The sequence below is a fragment of the Pteropus alecto genome, unplaced genomic scaffold, assembly GCF_000325575.1.
Source record: "Pteropus alecto unplaced genomic scaffold, ASM32557v1 scaffold72, whole genome shotgun sequence".
Taxonomy (NCBI): domain Eukaryota; kingdom Metazoa; phylum Chordata; class Mammalia; order Chiroptera; family Pteropodidae; genus Pteropus; species Pteropus alecto.
In genome coordinates, this window is record NW_006436811.1 from 9,037,352 (window position 1) to 9,062,513 (window position 25,162).

Sequence of the window (25,162 nt, forward strand, 5' to 3'; positions counted from 1 at the left end):
TCTATTTATATCAGCCATGACTATACTATCTGCCTAAAGTACCATAATATTTTGTTAAAGATATATTTAATAGAAGAAAAAAAATTTGAAAAATATTATTAATTTACTCTGGGGCATTCAGATGATTGTTTTAAGACATCGGACAAGATAGAGAACTTTGCCACTTCTCATTTAGGCCAAGAGAACTCTGTCTTTTGTTAGGGTGGGAGATGTTCACACATTGAGTGGCAGTGACAATCCTGGGCCCTTGTGGCTTCTGTGCTGTGCTCCATGTGTGCCTAGAGGCTCTTGTGTATCAATGAGAGCTTTTTCTTAGAGATCTTCTGGTTTTGTATTTCCTGAGGACAGTTGCTTCCATACAGCTCTTCAGCTTGCCAGCACTATCTATTGATCCCGATCCATATAGCCATTTGAAATTTAAGTAATAAAAACTATTTTTCTTCACTTAATGTAGTTTAACTTTAAAGTTTCCATATTATTTGATAGCCTAGAAATAGGTAAACATATAGGTAAAAGATGCAAGTGTTCGATTTCATAAAGATAACTTGAAAAGATTAAACTGCTTTTTCTTCTTGGCAGTATTTTGTGGTTGCCATCTGCATGCTCTGTTTTTCAGCTTCATGGTCATTTTTTTTTTTCTGTAATATTACATCTACATATAGCAAAAACATTTTTAAGAATTTGTATCAAATTGAAAGTGAGCTTGGTGAACATCAATTTAAAAATTCACGTCTGTTATGGTAGTCACATTGTACAGATTCATTGCAAATTTTGCAAAAGTTTTTTATACTGTGGCCTCAAACCTGAAGGAAGAAAGTTCACGTATGTTTTGTGAACCTGCCTGTACCATCTACACAGGGCTTTCTTATCCTAAATATAAATTACTGAGAGGTGAACATACAGCATTTCAGTGATAGGGCCTCTGAGAAATAGATGAGAATGATGGTCTAAAAATAAAAGGGAGCAATGTATATGCTAAATGCATATGATATAAACAATTTATATTAAAGTCGATCAGCAAGAGGGTTATCAAAGTAGGTTTTTGATGTAATGAAGGCTCTCAGGTGAACACACAGAAAATGATGTGTTGGCCATGAAAAGGTGAAAGTTTGGGGGTTCTGGTAAGTGCAATGTGAAGTAAATTAAATGAGGAGAATGAATATTGCAAAAAGAACACATATATGATAGTATCACGTAAATTAAAGGTAGAGTGCCTTATGTGAGAGACGATCTATAATTTCTATATACCAACAATCATCAATCAGAAAATTAGATTATATCTAATGAATAAAAGCAATAGTGACAAAGTTTAGAACATTTACTTTAGAGAGACACGTGGGACTTTTATATGTAGAAAATAAAATGGTAAGCTATAAGATTTAAGAAATGGAATGATAAGCTACATTTCCATATGGAATAATAGATGTCAAAATTAATTTATAGTTTTAATCCAATACCCATATAAAATCTAGTCAGATTTTTCTTGGAATTAAAAATTATCATTCACATGGAATAATAAATGAGGATAAAAAAATGAAAATTTCTGTGGGACGAGCCTAACCCACTATTAAAACACATGACAAAACATGACAAAGCACAGTGTTTAATAATTATGTATTGCCTTATAAATGTACATATTAACATAATAGCAAGGTCCAGAAATACATTTTTATACATAAAAATTTGTGATGAAAGAAATATGAGAAAATAGAGAAGAAATGAATCATTGAGTTAATTGTATTAGGATAAATAATCGTGCAAGAATTAATTTAAAAACTCATACAAAACTACAGTCTAGATTAAAATAATAAGCTGGAAAATACAATTGAAGAGTTAGAAAAAACTTTAGAGGCAGTTTATAATTCTAAGCTTTGAAGGAATAGGAAAATAGATTTGAATATATATTCAAATAAGTATATATATGCAAATAACATTCTGAAAATATTATAAGCAAAAATGACTTAAAGATTATCTGGAGTTCAAATAAATTGGTAAGATACACATTTAAAAACCTCAGTAGATAAGTAAGCAAAGGATATTACAATTCACGAATGAAGAAATACTGCTGGAAATAAACAGTAAAATATTAACCTTCATTAGTAAGAAATAATCATGCTAAAACCAGATACTATATTTTTAATTAAAACTAGTAAATAATTTAAAACTTGTTATGAAATGATGGCTGTATTGTGGAGAAATGATCTATAATATTCTCAAAATGACCAATTGAATATAAACTGGTACAACTCTGAAAAGCAATTTGGCAATACCTGTCAAGTAATTACATGCCATTTTATTTATTAACATAAACACGTATTTGTCATAAAAATTATAAGACTTGATAATCCTTTTGGGATTTTAAGAGAAGACTACAAAACAAATAAAAAATGTATGAAGCATTTTCATAGTAGGAAATATTAAAAACAACTTACATATGTGAACTGTGATATGTAAAATTGTTGAACATTTTTACATTCCTTAAGAGTGGTGGTTATAAAAGCTGCAGCACTGTGGGAGATCGTACAGCAGGTAGCTGACAGGCAGAGGAATACTGTCACTGCTATTAAAAATGTGACCAGTTGTATCATGTCTTGCCGTGAGGTAGGCACACGAAGGCTGTATGCTAGTGCAAAGGCAAGTTGATTCACATTGCCAGATTCTTTTTCGAACAAGTATTGAGACCTTCACCTTGATGATTTTACTTCTAGAAATAAAATGTAAGAAACGGTAAATATAGTCAATAAAATCGTAATGTTTACATGATGATAGATAATTACTAGAATTAGTGGGGATGATCACATTGAAAGGTATAAAAATGTCACATCACTATATTGTACACCTGAAACTGATATAACTAATATAATATTGTATAGCAACTATACTTAAATAAAAAATAAAGAACGAAATGGTAAGGAGCAGGGATAAAGATACACATCCAAATATGCATTGAAGCATTTTTACAGGGGCAAAATTGGAGAGAACGTAAGTCCAATTATTAGCGAATGACATATCACTCTCATTTACCTGAAGGGATAGAGAGAAGTTTAGCAACTTTACGTAATAGTTAATGGCAGGACCAGGACAGAAGCCTGAGTCTCCCTGCTTGACGCCGTTTTTTATTGATATGATAGTGGTAAATTTCCTGTTACTCAGCGAGATCCATTAGTGCTATGACTATTGGGGTTACTTGGAATTAGGAACCTGCTGTCAGACTGCTCAAGCTTTGCTAGACTCACTTCAGCATCCTTTGGGCATAACAGCGAGGCCAAATAAGGAAGTCTTGTCTTAATAAAAGGATAATTATAAATTGCATTGGTATTGACTTGTTGCTGTTCCACACATTTTCCCATCATAGCATGTATTGTTAACTATTTGTGTGGTAAATAATTAAGCAGTATTCAAAATTACTACTGCAGGGTTTCTACAAATTGAACTTATATTAATTTTACTACCAGTCTTAAAATACTGAAGTCATTATAAATATTTATATTGAATTTTTACACTTAAAAAATTTTAATTACATATGCTTATTACTTTACCCAAGGAAATGTGATAATTAACTACTCAATGTTATTTTAAAAATATTATAGCTTATGAATTTAGATGGAGGTAATTAATTTAAAATATTAGTGAGGAATTTACTTAAGATAGCCAGTCCAACTGTTATAGAACATTTTAATGTAAATTCTGGTTCATCCATAGAATGGACTGTCTCAGTCACTAAAATTTATGTTACAGATATATATTATTTCTGTGGACAATATATAATAAAATAGAACAGCTTACAGATTTAGAAAAAGATAACCAGTCCAAGTTAATATATCTGATAGAATTTACTCTCTTAATTAACATTTGACAATTAGGAGAGACCATTAAAGTTTAACTATCTGACAACAGAAAAAATAACAGAAGAGAGGTGTCCTTGCTGGCAGAAGCCAAAAACCATTTCTAGCATTTGAATAAAACTAAAAGTAAAGTTTTTCTAAATTTAGGTAAATCACTTACAGAAAAATTTATTTGAGTCATTCACGGAAAAATTTCTGTATTATAAGTTGGTGGATTTTAGCAAATATTTTTAAAGCACCTAGTAAATGCCAAGTACCCCACTAAGTGCTAGGAGATGCTGTTTGGATTGAAAGAATATTCTTGCACTTGACAGCTTCACTGTCTGGTCACTGTATGATCCCAGCACGGGGCTCTATCTTTAGTAAACATTCAGATGTTTGTTGAGCGGAGTTTGCATCTAGAAGAAAACTAGGCAAGTTTTCTTGAGTGTTAAATAACAGATAAGACAAAAATCATTGCTCTTTAATTTGAAAGGAAATGTGTAATATCTTTATTATATCTTTAAAAAATTTAGTTACTAATAGGAAAAGTTTGACAACTGTGGAGGTATATAGATTTAAAAAACATAGTTGACAGGAAGATGTTAGAAATATATGTGTAAATGACTAACCTAATAATTCATAGGTTAAAAAGTTTACTCTCAGTGTATTGTGCTCTTTGATGTCAGTCTTTCTGGTACATTTGGAAAATCTTTGGAAATGGGAAGTCCAAAGATGTCCCTACATTTTGTACCTCTGCTGAAGAGCTTTCTGATAAGGGGGAAAGTGAGGTTTGGCATTTGGAACTAGATTTTAGAGACTAACAGACAGCATCAAATTTTAGCTCTGATTAAAACCTTCTATAACTCAGCTAGACATCATATTGAGCTTCATGTATGATTTTCTGAGTGTCATCTCTGATTTATATTTAAAGTCATATCACATTCTACTGGTGACAAGGTTTCTGAACAGAGCCAACTTTTTAGCATCTGTTGTGTAACTCAGCTCCCTTGGAGAGGGTGGGCAGTGTTTTTTGGGTGGGAGTAGAAAAGGAAATAGACAACCACTGGAGGGATGAGCTGAAGGAGAGGGCTGCGGGCCTTATTGGGAGATAACAAAATGACTGTCATTTCCGTTCTGGTTTTAATCTTATTAAAAGAGCAAACCTCTTGTATGTTATCAAAGCATATCACCAGGTTTATGCCATGACCTAAGGGAGGGTGGGGGGATTAACTATATAATTCTGCATCGGGTTAGAGGGATGGGACATGGAGATTCAGGCAGATAAAATGGTCTCTTGTTTGCTCTAGTTCCTTGTGCACATAGGCACCTGGAAGGTTATCATGTTATCTGATTCTTAAATAGAGCCAGTCACCTGAAGTCAATGTTGCTTTTAGGAATATATGTAATTGAAGAACAGTTATTATGCAAAGTTTTGTTTGCAAAAGAGAGTAGTATTTCTCTTGTGTGACACTTGTATTTTATTTGACATACTACTATGCCCTTATTCCCGTAGGAATATTTTATTTGGCATACTACTATGCCCTTTAATTTCACAGAAATTTAAATTTTATGAAATCTCTTTTTCTTTTTAGAAGGTATGTCCTACAGGTTCTTTCTTTAATTGTGTATGAAAATAATTATTCATGGTTCATAATTTGATTAGATGTTCAGTATTTGCCCAAACCATATGAGCATTTTCTCTATATTCCAGTGCTTAGAACCAATACCATTTTAACAACTGACAACAAAACAGCATTTTCCTCTGTTGACATGACTTTTTAATTTAAAAAAATTTTAAAAATATATTTATTTATTTATTTTTCATGGTGACATTGGTTAACAAAATCCTATGTTTCAGTGTACACTTTAACAGTAAGACATATATATATATTTGCACTGTGTGTTCACCTCCCATAGTTAGATTTCTTTCTGTCACCACATATTTGACTCCCTTTACCCCGTCTACCTTCCTGCTCCCTCATCTCCTCTGGTAACCACTAGTCTATTGTTCATGTCCATGAGTTTCTGTTTGTTTGTCCTGTTCATTTGTTGCTTTTAGTTTAATATCCCACAAGTAAATGATATCATGTGATTTTCAACTTTTTCTGTCTGGCTTATTTCACTTAGCATGATTATCTGGAGACATGACTTTTTAGAGGGTAGTTTGTGAGTTATCCAGGGCGTGGTTTTTTTCCTTATGGCTATTTCCCTGTTTGTATATGTGCTAGGAGCCTGAGGAGTGAAGGACACCAATCCACTCTGTATGTGTTGCTTCTAAGTAATAGCTCTAGAACTTTCTGATGAGGGAGGAGTCAACTCATTATTGGGAGACAACATTTATCCATGCTGTTTCTTTTACCTCTATCTCTTACTTCCTTTGGCTGACATAACTGAGAACCCAACAACTACATTAAAAAAATACTCCTGATATTACTGACACTGTAATAATACAAAATGATAAGTAAACATGTAAATTGAATGATTTGGACAAAGTCCCCAGTGACTCAAATGGGTGGAGGAAGAATGTATGACACTCTTCTTCTAACAAGGACAACTAATGCCAGGCGTCCCTGACAATTTATTAGTTGCCTCAGCTCATATTGTTTTTTAATTTTTCTATATCACTAAAAGATTACATTTTAAGATCCAGGTTACTATAGGAAAGTCATTGTTAAGTAATGGTCAACTGCCACGAACTTCTTGATTTATACTCTGTGAGAATTATGTTCATATTAAATACTATTTCATTTAGTTCTATGTATTGCAAAACTGATAATAGTTTAAGAAATACCTGGTTAATAGGGAACAACTAGAGGAACTAATTTAGAACTCTCTTTCTTATAAACCTGCTCAGTTCTTTTTTACCTCCTCAGCTAGTGACTAAAGAAAAATAAAGTGGCCATGAAGGGAGAAAACCTTTCTTCCTACATGGCTTTCACTGCATAAATAAATTAGGAATCAAGGAGTTAACAGTTTTGGAAATGCTTAAAGTTGAGGGGATTGGTTTTATTATCTATATTAAATTGTCTAAAGACCTTTGTATGAAGAAACTATGAAAACAGAAAACATCTTTTGTTCATCAGACTAAATCTTTATAAGCCATCATTTTGTCATTTTGAATCCTGTTGAACAGCATTCTGAGGGTTATTAAATTGAGACTTTTGTCTTTTTTTATTTTTAGCACATTCAAGTGTATATATAAATCTCTGGAATGCTGAAGGAGTGACATTCCACAAGTGTCAGATTTTATTTTCTGTTGCCCATTGTGGAGACCAGTAAATTAAAAATGTTTGATTTTTAATTTATTCTTTCTCTTTAATTTGCTTTCCTATTAGAGCTCTGTTACAAAATAAAGAATTTTTTTTTTTTTTTTTTTTTTTTGTGTATGGATTATTGAACAGGAAAGTCACTGTTCCAAATTGTTTTCTGGCAATGATTAATGATTAATTAACCAAGATAGCATTAATAGAAAAACATTATTATAGCATTAAATTTCTATGTAGCCTGGCACTGTATTAGTCAACAACAAAAAATAGAATTCACAATAATCTAGATTTGGAACCAAAAAGTGTACTCTAGGTTGTAGATATCAAAGCTGTGCTCGTTTTTAGTTTTCTAGAGTATAGAGATATAGATATCTTTGCAAATTGTCATAGCAACTTAATCTTGTTTGACATTAGATTCTGAGGTAACTGTTAGTCTATTTCGGGGAGTTCTGGTACATTTAATTTTTCACCCAGTCATTTTGCTATGGTAACAAACCAATCAGTCATGGACTCAAATGAGTTACCAATAAGAATTAGTTGGCCATTAGAATGAGTTCCACTGTACTCTTTAATTCTGGCAAAATAATATGGTTTTGAAGCTACCTTTTAAAATAAGGATCGATTTGAGAAACAAATCAATGACAACGTTTAATTGAAAAAGGTATTCTTAGGGCCAAGCAAATTAAATTACCATAAAGAGTTTCTTAAACTGGCAACTTGAAACAATGAAATCTTACCTTTCTTTAATAAATGGGAAACTAACTGTTTTTAAGGACATGGCTTTGAATGTGGAAGCGTGTCTATACAGGCCGCTCCCCGTGGTTGGTGGCGCTGTTCTTACTCTCCTCCTTGATGTGTTTTCTTGGTCGTTTACTTTCCGTTGGGCTGTGGGCTGTGAATAACATATTAGGGATGGAATAGTGGCATACATGATTCTTGAGAATATTGAAAAGAACACTAAAACTGATATTGGCAGTCTTGTAATTGCAGATCTTATTTCTTTGTTTTCTTTCAGTTTGATTAATAAGCTTAAACCTGGTGTCATTAAGAAGATCAATAGACTGTCCACACCAATAGCAGGTTTGGTAAGTAATAAATTATCTTCAAAACTAGATTTCTTTGTTTTTGAAATGTAAGAAGATGGGCATAGACAGGTTCTTTTTAATAGAAATTAGGTTTGGGTTTGTTTTGCTCAAGAAAAGTATGTTTAGTGATGTCCTTTTCCTGCTTTTAGTTTTTCTCTCTGTGTATCTTCTGCTGGAAAGCTTTTATTTTATTGATTTTTTGTTTTGATTTTTGTGCCCTCAGACTTCATATATTCCCTTTTTTGGCTTAGTTCTTCTGCAGGTTCCATTTGTTTAGGATTACGTTCTTTTGAAGCTCAGCCTGCATACATCGTTTGCTAGCCGACCACAGTGAGGGAAACTGTCGATGTTCACCAGTTGTTATGTTTCTGGTACTTCTTGCTTCTGCATTACCCTCACTCAGCACACAGATCCTGGAGTGTGTTTACAAAATACTAAAGACCTGCTTGTCCTTTTGCTTTATGTGATAGGTTTCCTACCAACATCCTGTCTGGTATTGGGCAAGTCACTGGCTTCTTTGCCTCAGTTATATCCATAAAATGACTATAGATGATTCTCTAGATTTTTTTCAGCTTTGAATTTGGAATTTTGCATGTGAAAAATACTCCACACTGTCGTTATAGAAATACTCTGGTATGTCAAGACACTGGAGAGACCAGTAATAAGGTGGGGCTGTGTCTTTGGAAATAAATAATTTATAATTAAGTACAAATGATGGATAATTTTCGAAATGTTAGCAATATCTCAGAGTCAAGGTTGATGATAGAAGTCAGTTAAAAAAGTTAATTTCACAAAACACTGAAGTTTAAGAGCTAATAATTAGAATCTAAAAAAATATCCTTTTTAGAATAGTTAAGCTGTGCTTATAATACATTCAGGAACCTTCTGTCTGGCCATCATGTGTAGGCAGATATTAAACATATGAAGAATTAAAGGTAGCAGTACCAAAATTTCTGGGTTTGCAGCTGTCATGATGATCTCATCAAAATTTTGACAGGAATGAGTTGGTTGCAGTGTTTATTATTAGAAAATATCTGTCTAGCAACATATGAATATAGTGTAATATATGAATATAGTGTAGTAATAGAGCGAGTTGGAAGGTATTAAGAAATAAAATTAAAGAAATTTGGTTTTTGAAATTTTTCTAGGAAGAACATTCAGTTTAATAAACTAAATAGGCTTTATATGAAAATAACTTTTAAGAAATAACTTTTGTGAAAATTAAAAATTTGAATTATATTGAAAGTACTCTCAATATTTTCAAATGGCTTGAGTTATTCTTAGATTATGCTTAGATTTTAAATAGTCATTTCTTGGATCAATTACATGCATTTTGAATGAAATTAGCCTTTGATCTCAAACACCCTGCATATTTGGAATGCTTGAATTGTGGTGGTTTGTTGTTGTTGGCCACTAGAGGTTTCATTCAATCTTCTGATTCTGTGATGAGATGAAATCACAAATATACTGTATTTTTAAATCCAAAAATATCTCTAAATATTTCTGTATCAAGCATCAGAAATTCTAGCTGGTTTAGATTTTATCTCTAGACACTAAAATAAAATGTATTTCTGGAATATTAAATAGGATAATTTCCCAAACACAGGACAACGAGCATTTTCAGTTGACTGTGGGAGCATTAAGAGTGACCATAGCTGCAGAACTGGGCTAAGCCTAATAGGTTTGAAGTTATCATCATGCCTTCTTTGACTCCTTCTTCTGATGCTTGTGTGTTAGGATGGTTATATCAAACCTCAAAAGCCTTAATTTCAAGTGTGAATTAGAGCTCTAGCATCTACTTGGTAGGGTTGTTAATGAATGGTAGAGGATGGAAATGGATGATAGTATGACACACAGATGTTCAGTGAATGGTCTTTTAGCAAATAATTGAGTGCCTACAGGGTCAATAATTTTTCCAGTTTATGAGGATATGTTGGAGGAACAAAGATGGATAAAGACCTTACCTACAAAGTGCTTTCATTCTAGCAGGGGAGCAGGGACCAGGTACATAAATTAACAAATGAACAAGAAAGCACCAGATAATAAATGTGATGCAGAGAGTTACGGTAGATGGGGATCTTGTTGGACATCCATGAGCAGTTGTAGGGGTCTATGAAGATTGACCTCCAGGAGTTCCTTGAGGGAGTATGTCAGAAGCCTTAGATTTTGATACTTATAAAAGAAAGATGAAGAAGCTGAGGCAGACTTTTCATATTAGTAATTTTTGTGTTCACAGCATATAATATAGAGACTGATCATGAGAAGACCAAAGATTTTTTGAATGAACAAATGAATGAACGAGATTTCCATTCTGAAAAATGATATGCTCTAGAATGAGATATTTGATGAGTTAATGTTATAGGTTGAGTTGTGTCTGAATCCACGCCTGCCCCCTCCAAAACAGATGTATATTGAAGTCCTAAACTCCACTACTTCAGAATGTGAACTTATTTGGGAATAGGGTTATTGTAGATGATGTAACTAGTTAAAATGAGGTCATACTTGAGTAGGGTGAGCTCCTAATCTAATATGACTGATGTTCTTATGAGAAGATGGCCATGTGAGACAGATACACACAGGAAGAATGCTATGTGACAACTGAGTTTTGAGTGATGTATCTACAAGCCAAGGGACACCAAAGATTGCCAGCAAACCACCAAGAAGAAAGGAAGAATTCCCCTACAAGTTTCATAGGGCATGGCTTTGTGGACATCTTGATTTTGGACTTCTTGCCTCCAGAACTGTGAGACAATAAACCTCTGTTGTTTTAAGCCACCAAGTTTGTGGTACTTTGTTATGGCAGCCCTGGGAAAGTAATATGGACAGGTAAATGTTTTAGTTAAATTTTGAAGAGATTGTCATGACAGCTGCAAACCCACATGCTTTTTAAAAGAACTTTTTTATTTTTAAATATAGATTCACAGGAATTTGGAAAAAACAAAACAAAAAAACAAGAACAGTGCTGAGAGGTCCTCTGTGTCCTTCACCCATTTTCTCCAGATGGTAACATCTTGCATAAATATGGTACAATATTAAAACCAGGAAATTGACATTGGTACATTCAAAGACCTTAATCCGAATTCACCAGTTTTACATGCAGTTAATGTTTTTTTAGTAACAGAGAGCAGAGATGCTTTCAAGCTAAGTGAGATGAGGAGTGTTTTAAGGAATTTTCCAGAGGACTTGCCCATTAATCCAGTGCTCAGCAGAAAGATGGCAGCCACATTCCAAGTGATTACTTTCTTCCTGTTGGAAATGGTGTCTCTTAGTTGAGGTTCCCAAGAGAGGAATCTAAACAGATCAGGTGTCATGGGTCACTGACCAGCCTGTGCATGAATTCCTTGAGAAGAGAGTTGTCTTGGCCAAATGGGCTGTGGTCAGGGGTGTTGGTTCCCTTTGGCTAACTCAGTGCAGGTGTGTGGGTTGAAGTGGGTTCTGTGAATGAGGTGTTTGTGGGGCAGATACGCTGAGTTAAATCAAATACATTAAGAATTACACAATTTCTGTGTACGAGTTTATTAAGCTGAGTGATTATAGTGCTCTGTGCCCTCTTATCCATTACTCCCTCTTATTTTATTTCCTTTAGCTATAACTTTTCTATTTCATGTCAGTGACCATGTATATTTAGCTTTGAAGCCGAGACAGTGGATTTACCCTTTGCACATGGACTTGTGTGAAAAACATGGATTGTTCTCTGAGCAATGATGATACAGAAAGAAATGTTTACATAATTTAGGAATATATTGAATGCTCTTCTTGAACTATTCATAATTATATTTTTGGGGGTGGGGCGGGGGGCGGGAAGGCAGTAACCATGTAACAAAAGAGATGTGGCTTTTCTCACTTGACTGAGTTTTATTTATTTTATAAAGAAATTGATTTCTTCTTATCTTTTCTTAACAAAGTTCTGTTCTTTACAAAGACATGCTAAAAAAAAAAAAATCATTGAAACTCAAAATAAAAACTTTATTTGGGAATAAAAAAGTTCAACTCCAAAACAAAATCCTGAGAAACAGGCAAGATATTCTGATGGTGAAAAGAACCACTGAACCAGAATAGTGTTTACCATCTGATGTATTAGTGTGAGTGAAATACAATATGTGTAGAAAACATCGTGGAAGTTATTAACCCTAACTAAGACTATAGTCATCTTGGACCTTTGCTGGTTTATTTCTATTTAGCTAAAGCAAGGTTTCTTAACCTTGGCCCTAGTGTCTATTGACCTTTTGGGCCAGATAATTTTTTGTTGGAGGTGTCTGTCCTGTGCATTATAGAATGTTTAGCAGCATCCCTGGCCTAGCACCGTGCCCTATCCCCCCACTCGAGACAGCTAAAAATATCTCCTGACATTGCCAATGACCCTTATGGGAAAAATCATTCCTGGTTGAGAACCACTGAGCTAAAGAATCAAGAAAGTGTCTACAGCCATGCCACCCTGAACAAGCCCGATTCCATCTGATCTTGGAAGCTAAGCAGGGTTGGGCCTGGTTAGTACTTGGATGGGAGACCACCAGGATAACCAGGTGCTGTAGGCGTAAAAAATAAAAAAAATAAGGGATTGTAAGCTGACAGGGTCCTTGCAATCTGTAAGGTCAACCAAGGGTTGCCTCGCCTAAAAAAATAAATAAAAAAGAATCAAGAAAGTAAACAGTATCACTTTATAGGGCTAGTTTTCCAACTATAGAGATTTTATTGATCTACTCATGCTTGCCATTTCAATTTCAATTTCCCTTTGAAAAGCAGTGGTATTCCGGGAAACTTGGTTTAACCCATTCATTTGTGTGAATGTTTGTGTCTGTCAGGGGACTCAATAGAAAAATCCTCAGTATATCCACACTTGCATCAAAAATATGGGCTGGATTGGAACATCTTTACCCTAAAGGGTTACTCTTTCAGATTACTTTCAAGAATGGAATGTGTAAAGTTTTGACTGTAGAGGCTGAGAGGATTGTCTTCTCATTCAGGAATGCTGTAAAATTCTGGAGAATGCAGGAAATGCAAAGATACCAGCTAGCTTAAGCTGCTGGATGTGTCACTTTTTCTTGCCTTTATATTGGCTACTTCAAGAAATAAGGCAAGTTTTGAGATTCTTACTGCCATTTCTCACAGATTATTAGTGGTTAACATTCTTGTACCTATGTAAAATTATTTCTGACTCTTTCATCTTCACTCTCCTATATACTTGGGTGTCAACAATCTAGTCTGTGTCAAGGTCACTGTTAAAACACCTAATTTGTTCCTTTCCAGCAGTAACAGAATATTGACTTGAGGAATTTAAATATTCTTATCCAGGTTTTATCATGTGCTTTTTAAAAACCCACTCTCAGGCGATGACTCTGTTTATCCTCTTTTCTTCCCCAGGGGTAGAGGAGCTGTGGGGGTTGGGAGAAGGGAGGTTTGTGAGACACTGAGCTTGTGAGCTCTTTCTACAAATAAAAACAAATAAAAAAAATAGAATATGAGAACTTAAGACAGTATTTTCAGAGAAAAAAGCCCATTTCTGTTTCCTCTGCTTTCCCATCCAAATTGAAGTAATATAAGTACGAATATAATTATTATTTTCATTCAAGGGTGGCACTTTTCTGGGTAGAAGGCAGGAATAAATTTTGTATGATTAAAGAGAAAATATGCAAGGAATAATAGAATAGGATATAAAATTGGGTTAGCCGCCAGTATCTGCATTGCTTGAAAGAGTGGAGACTGAAAGTTAAACCCAGTGTGGGCCTCAGAGGGAGTATCTCTCTACTTGGTAATAAGCAAGATATTTTTGTGAATATATTTGGATGTCGATGCGTATAAAACACTGATAACAAGTGACAGAATGGGAAGATAGTCCTGTGAAGCTAGTTTAGAATAACCATTTAATGGTAAGATTGATAGTGTTTATTTTCTGTTCTTGAATTTTATTGCTGATTTTGTAGATTCCCTTGAGGAGATTTTCCACCTAGCAAATTTGGGAGAGGTTTTCACAAAGCAGATTCTTTCTGATGTACTCATCCTGTCTCTTTGATTGCTTGGCCAATAAGAGCAGCATTCATACAGAGGTGATTTGGGCTGCCATGATCTCCATCTCCACATGGATAGGGGACAGCATTGAAGTCACCTCCTCTCAATGAACTCTTATTTAGTTTTCATCTTCTCGGTTTCCTCACAGTTGATAAATAATGAAAGCTAGATGTTTCCATAAATTACTACGCTCTTTAATTTTTGTTTGTTTCTCACCTATCACTGTATTGGAACAATTTTATATATGTTGGATCAGGCCTTGGTGTTTATTGAGTTAAAAGATACATTTTTTTCTATTCTGTTTCCTAAGGGAGACAGTGAAGTTTAAATGATATCAATAAACTTGATTAAAACTGCTCAGTTGTCATCTCATTGTTAAAACTATGCTAAAGAAATATTTTTATTTCAAAGGGAAGCTAAACCACGGTTACAAGTTGTATAATTTAATTGTACTTCAAACACTAAAATTTAAATTATTCTTATTTTATGAGTTTGTCAATCACATTATTTTCTTTAAAAACCTCAATAACAAAAACATAAAGATATAGGTGAGTACTGTAGTTTTGCTGTTTTTAATGGCTAGTTTACACTTGTTTAAGAAATTATAGCATAGAAGGTAAGCATTTACTAAAAATAAGGCCACTTTATGCATTGAAAATGACATTTTCCATGATTGTGTTTTAATTTAAATATTTTTTTCTAACATATATTTTACTGGAATTTCTGTGGACCACCATCTATATTTTGAAATAGTTTGGGGTTATCTAATAATCAGGAGTATGAGAAAAGAGACTGAATGAGGATGGTGTATTGGCTGTCTTCAAGGTAACAAATATTAGATATTAAATATCTAAATGCTTTAACATACCTCGACATAAATGGCATATAAATAAGTCAATAATAGTTGAGTTATTTATGAAGTATTTTTAGGCGATTTCTTCAAGAGTCTCCTTGCCTCCCTCCTTCTCTCCAACTCCCAATTAAAGATAAGTATCACCAAAAGTGAAAGCTTAAAAACTTAGTGTCAGCTTTGAAGTTCTTTCCAATAGCCTCATAATGATGCAGCACTGTCAGTCAGGAAACTCCTGTTTTATTTCTAGCCATTATCTCTTAGTCACAGTTTAGGAGTACTTCCCTGGAGTTCCAGAACTTACTTGTTTTTAAATCTAGGTTGAACATTTATATGCCAACTTTCGGCCTTGAGGGCAATCTTTTTTTAAAACATAATGAATTCGAATTCTTAAAGCAACACTATAATTAACTTGTGGAAATAAAAAGCAGTGATTCAGAGCAGGATCATATCATACATGACAGTTTTATTCAGATACAAAAAAACTTGGCACATCTCTCTTTAGAAACCTTTTCTTATGTAGAAATTAGAAAGGGAAGAAATGAGATTAATAAAAAGTAGAACCCAGGTGTAAGACTGATATGAAGGCATTGGTCACTTGATGGGTTTTAGGCCCATGACTATCCCTCCCTTCCTGAAAACATTTATTGAACACTAACTATATGCCAGGTACTGTTCTAGGAACTTGGGACACACTCACACATAAGGCAGAGAAAGTTCCTTCCTAATGGAGCACAGTCAATAAATCAATCATAAACTGTCAGGTGCCAATAATTACCATGAAGAATATATAATACTTTGCTAGTTACCAATAATTCCTCTGGAAAAATAAAGTGAATGGGCAGAGAATGATTGAGTGCATGTATGAGAAGTTTATCAGAGAAGGTGCTCAGGGACGTCTTATTTCTGGAGTTGACATCTGATTAGGGTGTGAATGAAGTAGGGGAGTGGGAGAATATAGGGATGAGTAGGAGTTTTCCAGTCAGAAGGAAAAGAGGGGGGTTCAAGGCAGGACCCACAAGGAAGACTACCAGTTTGAAACTGAGTGAGGTGAAGATGTAGGCCAACGAGGTTTTGTAAGGCTTCGTGGACTTTGGTGAGTAGATCACATTTTACTCCAAATATCATGAGAAGCCACTGGGGGCTTTTGAGAGAAATTTAATTTCTTGTTAGAGATCATTCGTTGCCTGTGGTAGAGGTTGCACAAATTTGTGAATATATTAAAAACCACTGAATTGTACACTTCAAATAAGTAAATTGTATGGTATGTAAATTATATCTCAAAAAAAACTTAAAAATAGAAAAAGATCACCGGTTGGTGTGTGAATGGTAGTATGAAGGACATCAAGAAAAGAAGAAGCAGGAAAGCCAGTTCAAGAACAGTTTCAGTAGTTGTGATGATTAATTTTGTGTGTCAACTTGACTGGACCACGGGGTATCTGGATATTTTGTCAAACATTACTCTGGGTGTGTCTGTGAGGTGTTTTTGGATGAGATTAACATTTGAATCGGTAGACTGAATAAAGCAGATTTCTCTCCCTCATGTAGTGGGCCTTATCTAATCAGTTAAAGGCTCGGCTAGAAGAAAATGGCTGATTTTTCTGTGAATAAGAGGAAACTACTTCTGCCTGATTGAATGAGCTGGGACAATTGTCTTTTCCTGCCATCCCACTGGAACTGAAATATTGGCCTTTCTTGGCTCTCAAGCCTGCTGGCTTGTGATCTGAAACTCAGAGTATCTCACTGACTGTCCTGGTTCCCAGGCCTCTACACGTGGACTGGAACTGTACCATCAGCTCTCCTGAGTGTCCAGCTAGTAAGTGGGCTTATTGTGGGGCTTCTCAAACTTCATAATCACATAGACTTAGGAACAATGTTTTACAATTATAGTGAGGGAATCTTTGGATTTTCTTGACATAGAAATGACTAAAAAGTGAGTCAGTCTCATAAAGCAGGGAGTCCCTGGGGCTGGAAAAGCTTGAATAAGATCTGAGGATCGAGACACATCACATATAAAAGTGATTCTATGAAGGGTGGTGGGAGCAGCTGCACTGAAGGAACGTGAATTTTCAGTGAGCTCTCAAGTTTTACTGTGTAGTCTTCCTTCATTAAACATGCATTATTGCCTCATAAAATATGCCTGTTAGTGTCATTATGACATGTTTCTTTAAGCAATTACTTTTTTGTTTGGAACATAGAACATGAATAATTCGAGGACAGAACTTTTTTTCTTTTTTTCCCCACCCTCCACCTCTGGCCACCATCAATCTGTTATCAGACAGAACTTCTTAAGCATCTATTTCAGCATTTTTAAAAAAAGAGCAGGTAAGCTTTATAATTCATTTTTGATGTTAAGTTTGATTTGAATAATATGCGAGACTGTACATTATTTCATGCTGCAGTTTGACAAGGCTTGTTATTGCTTCTGTGTAGTTAATTGTGACCAGTTGATTAAGCATTTGAATAACTAGTCTTTAGCTAGAGCACTCAGCCCTCATTCTTTTGGTGTGCTGCTGCCCTAACTTGCCAGCTCTCAGTTCTACCTCTCTTGGTCTGGTTTTTGCTTCTGCTCTCCCAAGCAGTGCTGGAGAAAAATGAAATCACCAAGCTTTTAGCATAATTATCATGTGTAATCTCCTAGGTCCTTAGTGTCACTTGGCAATTTCTTTCAGGCATTCCTAGTTCATTTCTATTCCTATTTTCATTTGTGACAAAACTTTACTATGCTTCTTGTCAGTCCCTTTGCTATCAGCCAGCAAATAACCAAGCCTTTTTCTTCATGGAGAAATCAGGACCCAAGGAAAACGTAAAAAAACCCCCTAGCTGCATATTTTTTTCTCACAAATCACTACTGAAGTTGCATCTCTGAGAATTTACCTACATATTATAGTCATAAAATGTAGGCGTTGCTTCACAGCTTACATTTATTAGCTAAGCCATAAAATAGGATGAATTCTCCAAAATAATAAAAAAAAACTAGATGTCAGCTAATCGAAATTATGATTGAATGGCTTTCTTAATGGAAGCTATAATTAAAATGCAAATTTGGATATATAGTAGTTACTCTGCTGCCTTGGAGTTGCTTTAAGATAATTTTGAATGATCACAATTAATGTGATCACAATTAGCATATCATAAGAATGGAATTCAAGTACTTTTGGTGATGGCCTAATGGTGAGCTCTGTAAGCCCCAGGTGATTCATGTTCACACTAAGGAGAAACAATGCTTTAAGTCATATTTGAAATATTTTTCTTATATTGTACTTTGCCAGAAAACTTATGTGTACAAAGACTCGGATTACCTGGAGGATCTTCTTAGAAGGTGGATTCTGATTCAGCAGGTTTGGGGTGGGGCTGGAGAGTCTGCATTTTTAACAGCTCTTACATGATTCTGATGCTGATGGTGCGTGGACCACACGTTGAGTAGCAAGAGGCTAGGGCAGCTGTCGACTGTGCATCGCCATCACTTGTGTGGTGACTCTGCATCTCCCTCTTGTGATTCTGATATGGCCAACTGGACTATTATTCTAAAGCATGGATTTAGTTCGATTTCTCTGTGTCAAACAATGGTGACAATCTCTTGATTGCTGGCACATGCCTGCTAACTTTTTGGTGCTGTCAGTTCTAAAGGCAGAGGAAGGTAGGGAGTTTGGTGCCCTATTATAGATAGAAAAGGAACTGAGGTCACCAACTCTCTGATAAATTGATCTGTACTATCATGTGCTCGGGTTCAGGGGAGTTGTATAATGTGCTCTCTTTTTGAATTGAAAAATCTTAAAGTAGGCATAGAACGTAGAACCTTACTAGGAATAACAGGCCAATGTGAGCACAGGAAGAGCATTCGGTCTGTAGATGGAGAGCACTTCCAAGTGATATCTTTTTAAGGTGTCACTGGCATGGCCTTCAGGTTACATCCCTGAGCCAGCTTCATTGTTTTTCAGAATTAGTTAGGATTTTGATCCTAAAGAACCTATTTTTGTATATTGATAGCTCTGGTCCTATACACTCAGGAAATTTTTGTGTAAGTGGGTCTAACTGGTTTGATCTTATGAACAGACAGTTCCTCATTCAATGTGATATTAAAGTGTCTTAATACAAAGTATTCCATCTGCATGTTGGAAGTCATCACACTTAAAATTTTATTAGTTAAGACACTTTTTTTTAAAGATCCTCCTAGTAAAAATGAAAGTGACTTTGGGGAGGGTAAGAGGCTGGGGTAGTGTAGCATACACTTTAACGAGGATTTAGTCTTTTTATGTAACAAGATGATTCAGTGTAGAAGAGAAAAATGTAGACCATAATGCTATTTATATAAATTAGACTATATAAATAAATCGACAGTTTAAAGGACATTTACATTTTTAAGCCCATTAGAGAATGCACCTTTTGCAATTTATGTAACATATTAGCCATTTTAAGGTGTAGCGATTCAGTGGCATTTAGTACATTCACAATGCTCCATCACCAAACATTTCCATCACTCCCAAGTAAAGCCTCTTACCTATTAAGTGGTTTCTCCGCATTTTATCCTACCTCTTAAGCTGGGAAACAACCAATCTGCATTTTTGTCTTTATGGATTTACCTATTGTGGATATCTCATGTAAATGAAGTATGTGACCTTTTGTGTTTAGCTTCTTTTACTTAGTATATTGTTTTGGAGGTTCGTCTATGCTGTAGCATGTATCATTACTACATTCTTTTTTATGGCCGAGTAATATTCCATTGTATGTATATATCACAGTTTACCTGTTAAAGGACATCTTAGCCGTTTTTACCTTTTAACTGTTTTGAATAGTCCTGTCAGTAAGCATGGACAAGCATACCTCGTGTGTTTATCATATGTTCATTACCAGACTACCTCAATAAAGTGAATATCAAAATAAAGCAAGTTGTAGTCTCTGCTGGTAGAGGGTTTTGCCTTCAATTTGTAAAAAATGTGACATCTGTGAAGTACAATAAAGCTAAGTGCAATAAAACAAGGTGTGCCTATACATGTACTTGTTTGAACATCTCTGATTCTTTAGGGTATGTACTTAGAAAGAAGGCATTATTTAGTGGAGAAGAATGGGAGTAAGTGAGGTATAGGATGAGGAAAAAAGTAGTAAAATAAAAAAATGAGAGAGCCCGTATATTCGCTGGTTAGAACTTGTTAAAATATGATTAGTTCAACTCTGGGCCCCTGACACTCTCCGCAACTACTTGCATTCCTAATAAAAGAGCAAGGAAAACTGCCTAGATGACATGGGAACTTGTCACGGCATAAGTGCTTTTGGAGGAATGGGATGAAAGGCTCTGATAGGGGAAGAGTTACCAAAGACCTGTGTTACTTCTGAGTCTAGTATTGGAATATTCGTATTGGCCTCATTGAGATTCTCCTCATAACTCTCTTTTTGAGATTGATAATGGAGTTAGGAGTTAAGACTCCATAGAAATGTATAATTGTGTTCATGTTTAAAACTGGGAAATTCTGGGAGGAAGTAGAACATTTGGGGCCAGGAAAACGGGAGTGAGAACTGCTCTCCCCACTTTGTCTCCTTTCGGAAATGGAACATCCGAACCCTGGGAGGTAGTAGCTTTGGAAGAAGGGAAACTTGAGTGGGAGATAAGACTATTTGGGTAACAGTGAGAAGGAAGGCTTTTGGATTTGGGATGATCCTTGCTCTATAGTAAATGGCTAATCCTCAGTGTCACTCATTTACTCCTTATCCCCCTGGAATTTATGTTCGCTAAGATTCCTCCATTAGATTGTCAAATTCTTGGGCAGTTTTCTTTCATTCTTGCCTCGTTGGAGCTCTTTGTAGCATATGATTCTCTCTTCTTGAAACTCTCTCTTCCCTTGCTTTTCACAATGCTGTTCACTTCTTTTCCTCTGATTTCTCTGATTGCTAGACTTTTCTTTTTCTTTCTTAACTCCTATTGTTTAAACTGCCTCTTAAATATTGGTGTTTGATTGTGAATCCTTCTCTAGCTTTGATTTTCCTAAGAGGGCTCATCCGCATCCTTAATTTCAGCTACGACCAACATGTGCTTGATTTCCCAAACCAAATTTTAAGATCAGATATTATTCATGGGCTCTAAACCCAATGTACTATTAGCTGGACACCTTAATGTGGATAGCTGAAACTTAACATCTCTAAAACAGTTTATTTTTCTACTCCAAGTTAATGACTGTTCTGTATTCTGTGGTGTACAGGTATTGAAGCCAGCTTCTACCATGGTATCAATGCTTTTTACATGATATTTATTCCCTTGTTATTAGTAAATTATATCTAATAAACTAGGTGGTCCAAAAAGATTTCTAGGTGGAGTGTTCAAGTGCTTCCTGGCTTCCTCTTGCTGATTATAGTAAAATGTGAGAAAGTGGAGGATAGAATGGTAAACATGAAGGGCACAGGAATTGCTGATTTTGAAAATTATCAGCCTCCTTGGTCAGTAAATTATGCTGTAATTGAAAAATGGCTTTCCGGTAAAGATCAAATTCAGAGCAGTGCCAGGAAAAATGTGTTTAAAGATTGAAGCTTAGGGTGTGGCTGTAAAATTCTTTTAGAGATCTTAGAAGAATCCGAAGTGGTGCCTTGGAAGTTTGTCTAGTCAAGCAACAGGGCTTTTAAGAAGCTTAAGGGTGGTGTCCATCAGCCATCTCTGCAGCCCAAGGTAGAGAAGGGCTTCTTTTGAAGGGATTTGTGGTGTGGCTTTTTTTTTTTTTTTTTAATCTAATGGAATGAAGTCCAATAAGATTCACAGAAGACTTGAGTATATTTGAGAGAATTTTATTTGCAGAAACATTGTAAATTTAGACTGAAAGAGACAGAGGGCTACAAAACCAAGAGACCTTTAGTTCCCCAAATTTCTATGGGGAGGAAGCAGACTGAGAAAAGTTGACATTGCTGCAAACACAGGCTACTTTTCAAAGGAAATAGAAAAGCAATTTTTAAGGTGAACCAAGAGTCCAGAGGGTAAAGCAAAATCATGAGAAGTCTTCCCTGGCCTCCAATGCTGATGAATAGCTTGCCAATCTATGCCTTTCAGGATTTCAGAATTTCTGTGGCCCAGTGATTCCTGTGGCATTTATTTGTAACTCCCCATTTTGAACTGGAGTGTCTCTAGGAGTCAGCCTACACCTGTCCTGCCACTGTATGTTGGATGTGTAGAGGGCAGGTAACTTGTCTTTTTAGTTCACTGGCATTCAAATCAAGAGGAACTGTGCTCAAGGGCCATACTTAGGAAACTAGACCCGAAGCACCTCACGTATACCTGGATCTAACTTAGATGGTGAGATTTCAGACTGTGAGCTCACCTTATAAAGGAATGAGAATTTTCTGTGCCTTAGGAAGGGTTAGTATATTTTGCACGTAGGCAGAACATGAATCATTGGGGCCAGGAAATGAATATGGTCCCCAGTCCCCAAGATGGTCCCCAGTCCCCAAAAATTTATGTGGCTTTCATCACCTCCTGCTACTTATGTTCCTGCGGAGTCCTGCTCATGTTGAACAGGGCTGACCTATGCAACTGGCAGGATACTGAGGAAATGATGGAGTGTGACTTCAAAAGCTGGGTCGTAAGACAGTGCAGCTTCCATCTTGCTTTCTCTCATATCATTTGCTCTGTCAAGTAGCCTTATGAAGATGTCTGTTTTGCAAAGGACAGAGGCTTTCTGCCAATAGCCAGCCCTGATTTGCCGGCCATGTAAGTGAGCCACTCCTTGGAAGCCTTCGGAGGACTGCAGCCCCCCACCCCCTTTCCCACCACCATATCCTCCACAACCTGAGAGATCCCCAAGCTCGAACCATCCCACATAGGCTACCCGCAAATTCCTGGCCTTCAGAAACTGTGTGAAATCATAAATGTCTATTTTTTTAAGCTGCTAAGTTTTGGGATAATTGGCTATGCAGCAGTCGATAACCAGTAGAGGTACTACAGTGGACTAATAAATCTGGGAATCTTTGTAAATTTATGTGGCTTCCTCATCTTGCCTCAGTTGTTAACAACTACTGTTCCTGACTCATTAGTCTCTCTTTAATTTACTCTTGTCTCCTCCACGCTCTCATAATTGATTCAAGGGGTGGAGAAGGGATTGGAGAGAATATAAAAATCTGTCATCCTGCTTTTTCTGTTTATATAGTGAATGTTTTTACTCGTAGTCATAGAACAACACACCTACAAGGAACTATTGCAGATATTTAGGGATCATCTTTTTTGTGTGTTTATTTTCGAGAAGCCACTCTTGGTCCTCAGAGTAGGAACTGCAGATGTTTAGAGCAGGCTTTTGACTTGAAGTATTTTATGTAAGTTGGGCTATGAAATATTTGTGTGAAGGGTTAGGCTAGGAGGGGCTGGGCTTCCCTGTCCTTGTGGAGAGAAGTGTGTGCCCTTGATAATGGGTTACAGATCCACAAACTAATCACAAATGAGGAAAATGGGACCGGAAAGGTTAACTATTGTTTCCAAAACCACACAGTTGGTTAGTAGCAGAGCTAACCTGGAGTCCTGGCTACCTGTTCAATGAGATAAGATTTGTTTCAGGTTTGTCCTTTGTTTTTACTTTTACTTATCTTTGCTAGTTTTAAGTGAAAATGATTCTATTAAACAAGGACTAAATGTTTTCCTTTTAATAGGTTGAGCTGGGTGTGGCTTCATGATGTTTCACCAGACATGAAAATTTTATAATTCCATATGTCCCCTTAGGCATTTCTCTGCCTAGGTCCTTTGAAATTGCATGAAATAAATTACCAGTGGGCTCAAGTCCAGTAAACATGATTTAGGTTACAATTTTGATCTTAGTACAACCTGTTCCTGCACAGGCCACTGTTTCTTTGTATATGAAGTTTGTCTGTTTTAAACTTGAGCATCATTTAACTGTTTAAAAGATTCTGCTTTTTAATATAAAGGCTTTATTTAAAACTACAATTTATTCATATTAAATGTATTTTTTTTTCTTTTTCTCCAATGAAATGTAGTCACTTTATATTTTAAGTGGTTTCTTTCTAAATATTTTGGATGGGTTTTGAGGCATGTGTGGCTTTATCTATCCTTATCAATCTGTACATATTCGTCAACTGAATGAATGCTATTATGTTTTTATAAAATATGTGAAGAATTATTTTGGCTATCTATTCAATAGTTTTAGTTTAACTTTGTTTTAATGTTTTAAAACATTTTAAACATTCAGAACCAAATTGAATTTGTGTGAAGACTTCTTGTGGATTCTTTTTCCTTTTCGGGTGTTATTATACTCTATAGGATTTGGGGTACTGGTACACCAAAACATTTACTCTTGTCTGTGAGCTAGTTTTAGAATATTAATTTGAATTATTTGGTAATTACAAGTAATATTGTTTTTAAAAATTATGTGATCTTACCAGCAAAATGATCACTTTGTTCTCCCTAGAATTTTGCCAATATATTATGTCCCTTTAATTCCACATAAAGTTATATTAAACATCTTTCATTGAGCTGTTCAACTTTTTGATTTATAAGTTCCTTTAATCTTTGACCTCTTACTCAAAATGAATCATGGATTTCAGCTACTTACCTCACGCTGCTTTTTATTGATAGTACGCTAGAATAACCTCTCACCTCTATAGCTTTTTTTTTTTTAATGTCCCTGAGTTTCCTAGCAATCAGTATTGCTTTTCTCTTGCAATACATTTGTTTCCCTCTTCCTAAATCCCCTCACTCTCTAGGAATCCAAACTGTTGAATTTATTCTATTTATCTTTCTCTTTTTATCATTTTTCTCCCACTTTGCCATACCATCCTGCCTTTTCTCGTGGGGATGAGCTTCTCAGTGTGGGAAAACAGTAAATTTTTTCTCCAGGTAGAAAATTATCTTCTGGTCCCTCACAGCCAGCTGTTAGGAAGGAGGTGAGGTTTCGGGGAGGCTCTGAGGCTCCCACTCCAGATGTGTTGCCAGCATGTCTAAGTGGACAGACTTGTGCTGGGAGGCCACTCTCTTGCCTGAAAACCCTAATGAAATGGGGTAAGGAGTCCACATGGGATCATCACAAGCTCAACCTTATAAAGGGTTTTAAGAGAAGTAAAGGTGGAAGCTCAAGCTAATTCTCACCGAATGTGTGTCTCGGAAATGCACTTGGCTGTAAAATAGAATATATTGTAGTCAGTGTCTGT

General features: G+C 35.6%; 1 protein-coding gene, 1 long non-coding RNA gene and 1 pseudogene across 16 annotated transcripts in view; all 3 read left to right on the forward strand.

The window, feature by feature from the left end:
* The window catches only part of LMO7 (LIM domain 7), a 183,098-nt gene that overhangs the window by 67,209 nt on the left and 90,727 nt on the right, over positions 1–25,162 (forward strand). For all 15 annotated transcript variants that reach the window (XM_025048155.1, XM_025048164.1, XM_025048161.1 and 12 more), the window contains one exon: positions 8,109–8,178. In XM_025048155.1, the coding sequence (XP_024903923.1) occupies positions 8,109–8,178 (70 nt within the window). The remainder of the gene's footprint in view (positions 1–8,108; positions 8,179–25,162) is intronic.
* Positions 8,194–12,120, forward strand: LOC112481377. The gene is made up of 2 exons (XR_003046880.1): positions 8,194–8,844; positions 10,415–12,120. It is a non-coding gene; the product is annotated as an uncharacterized LOC112481377 (long non-coding RNA).
* LOC112481524 lies at positions 12,596–12,713 on the forward strand (annotated as a pseudogene).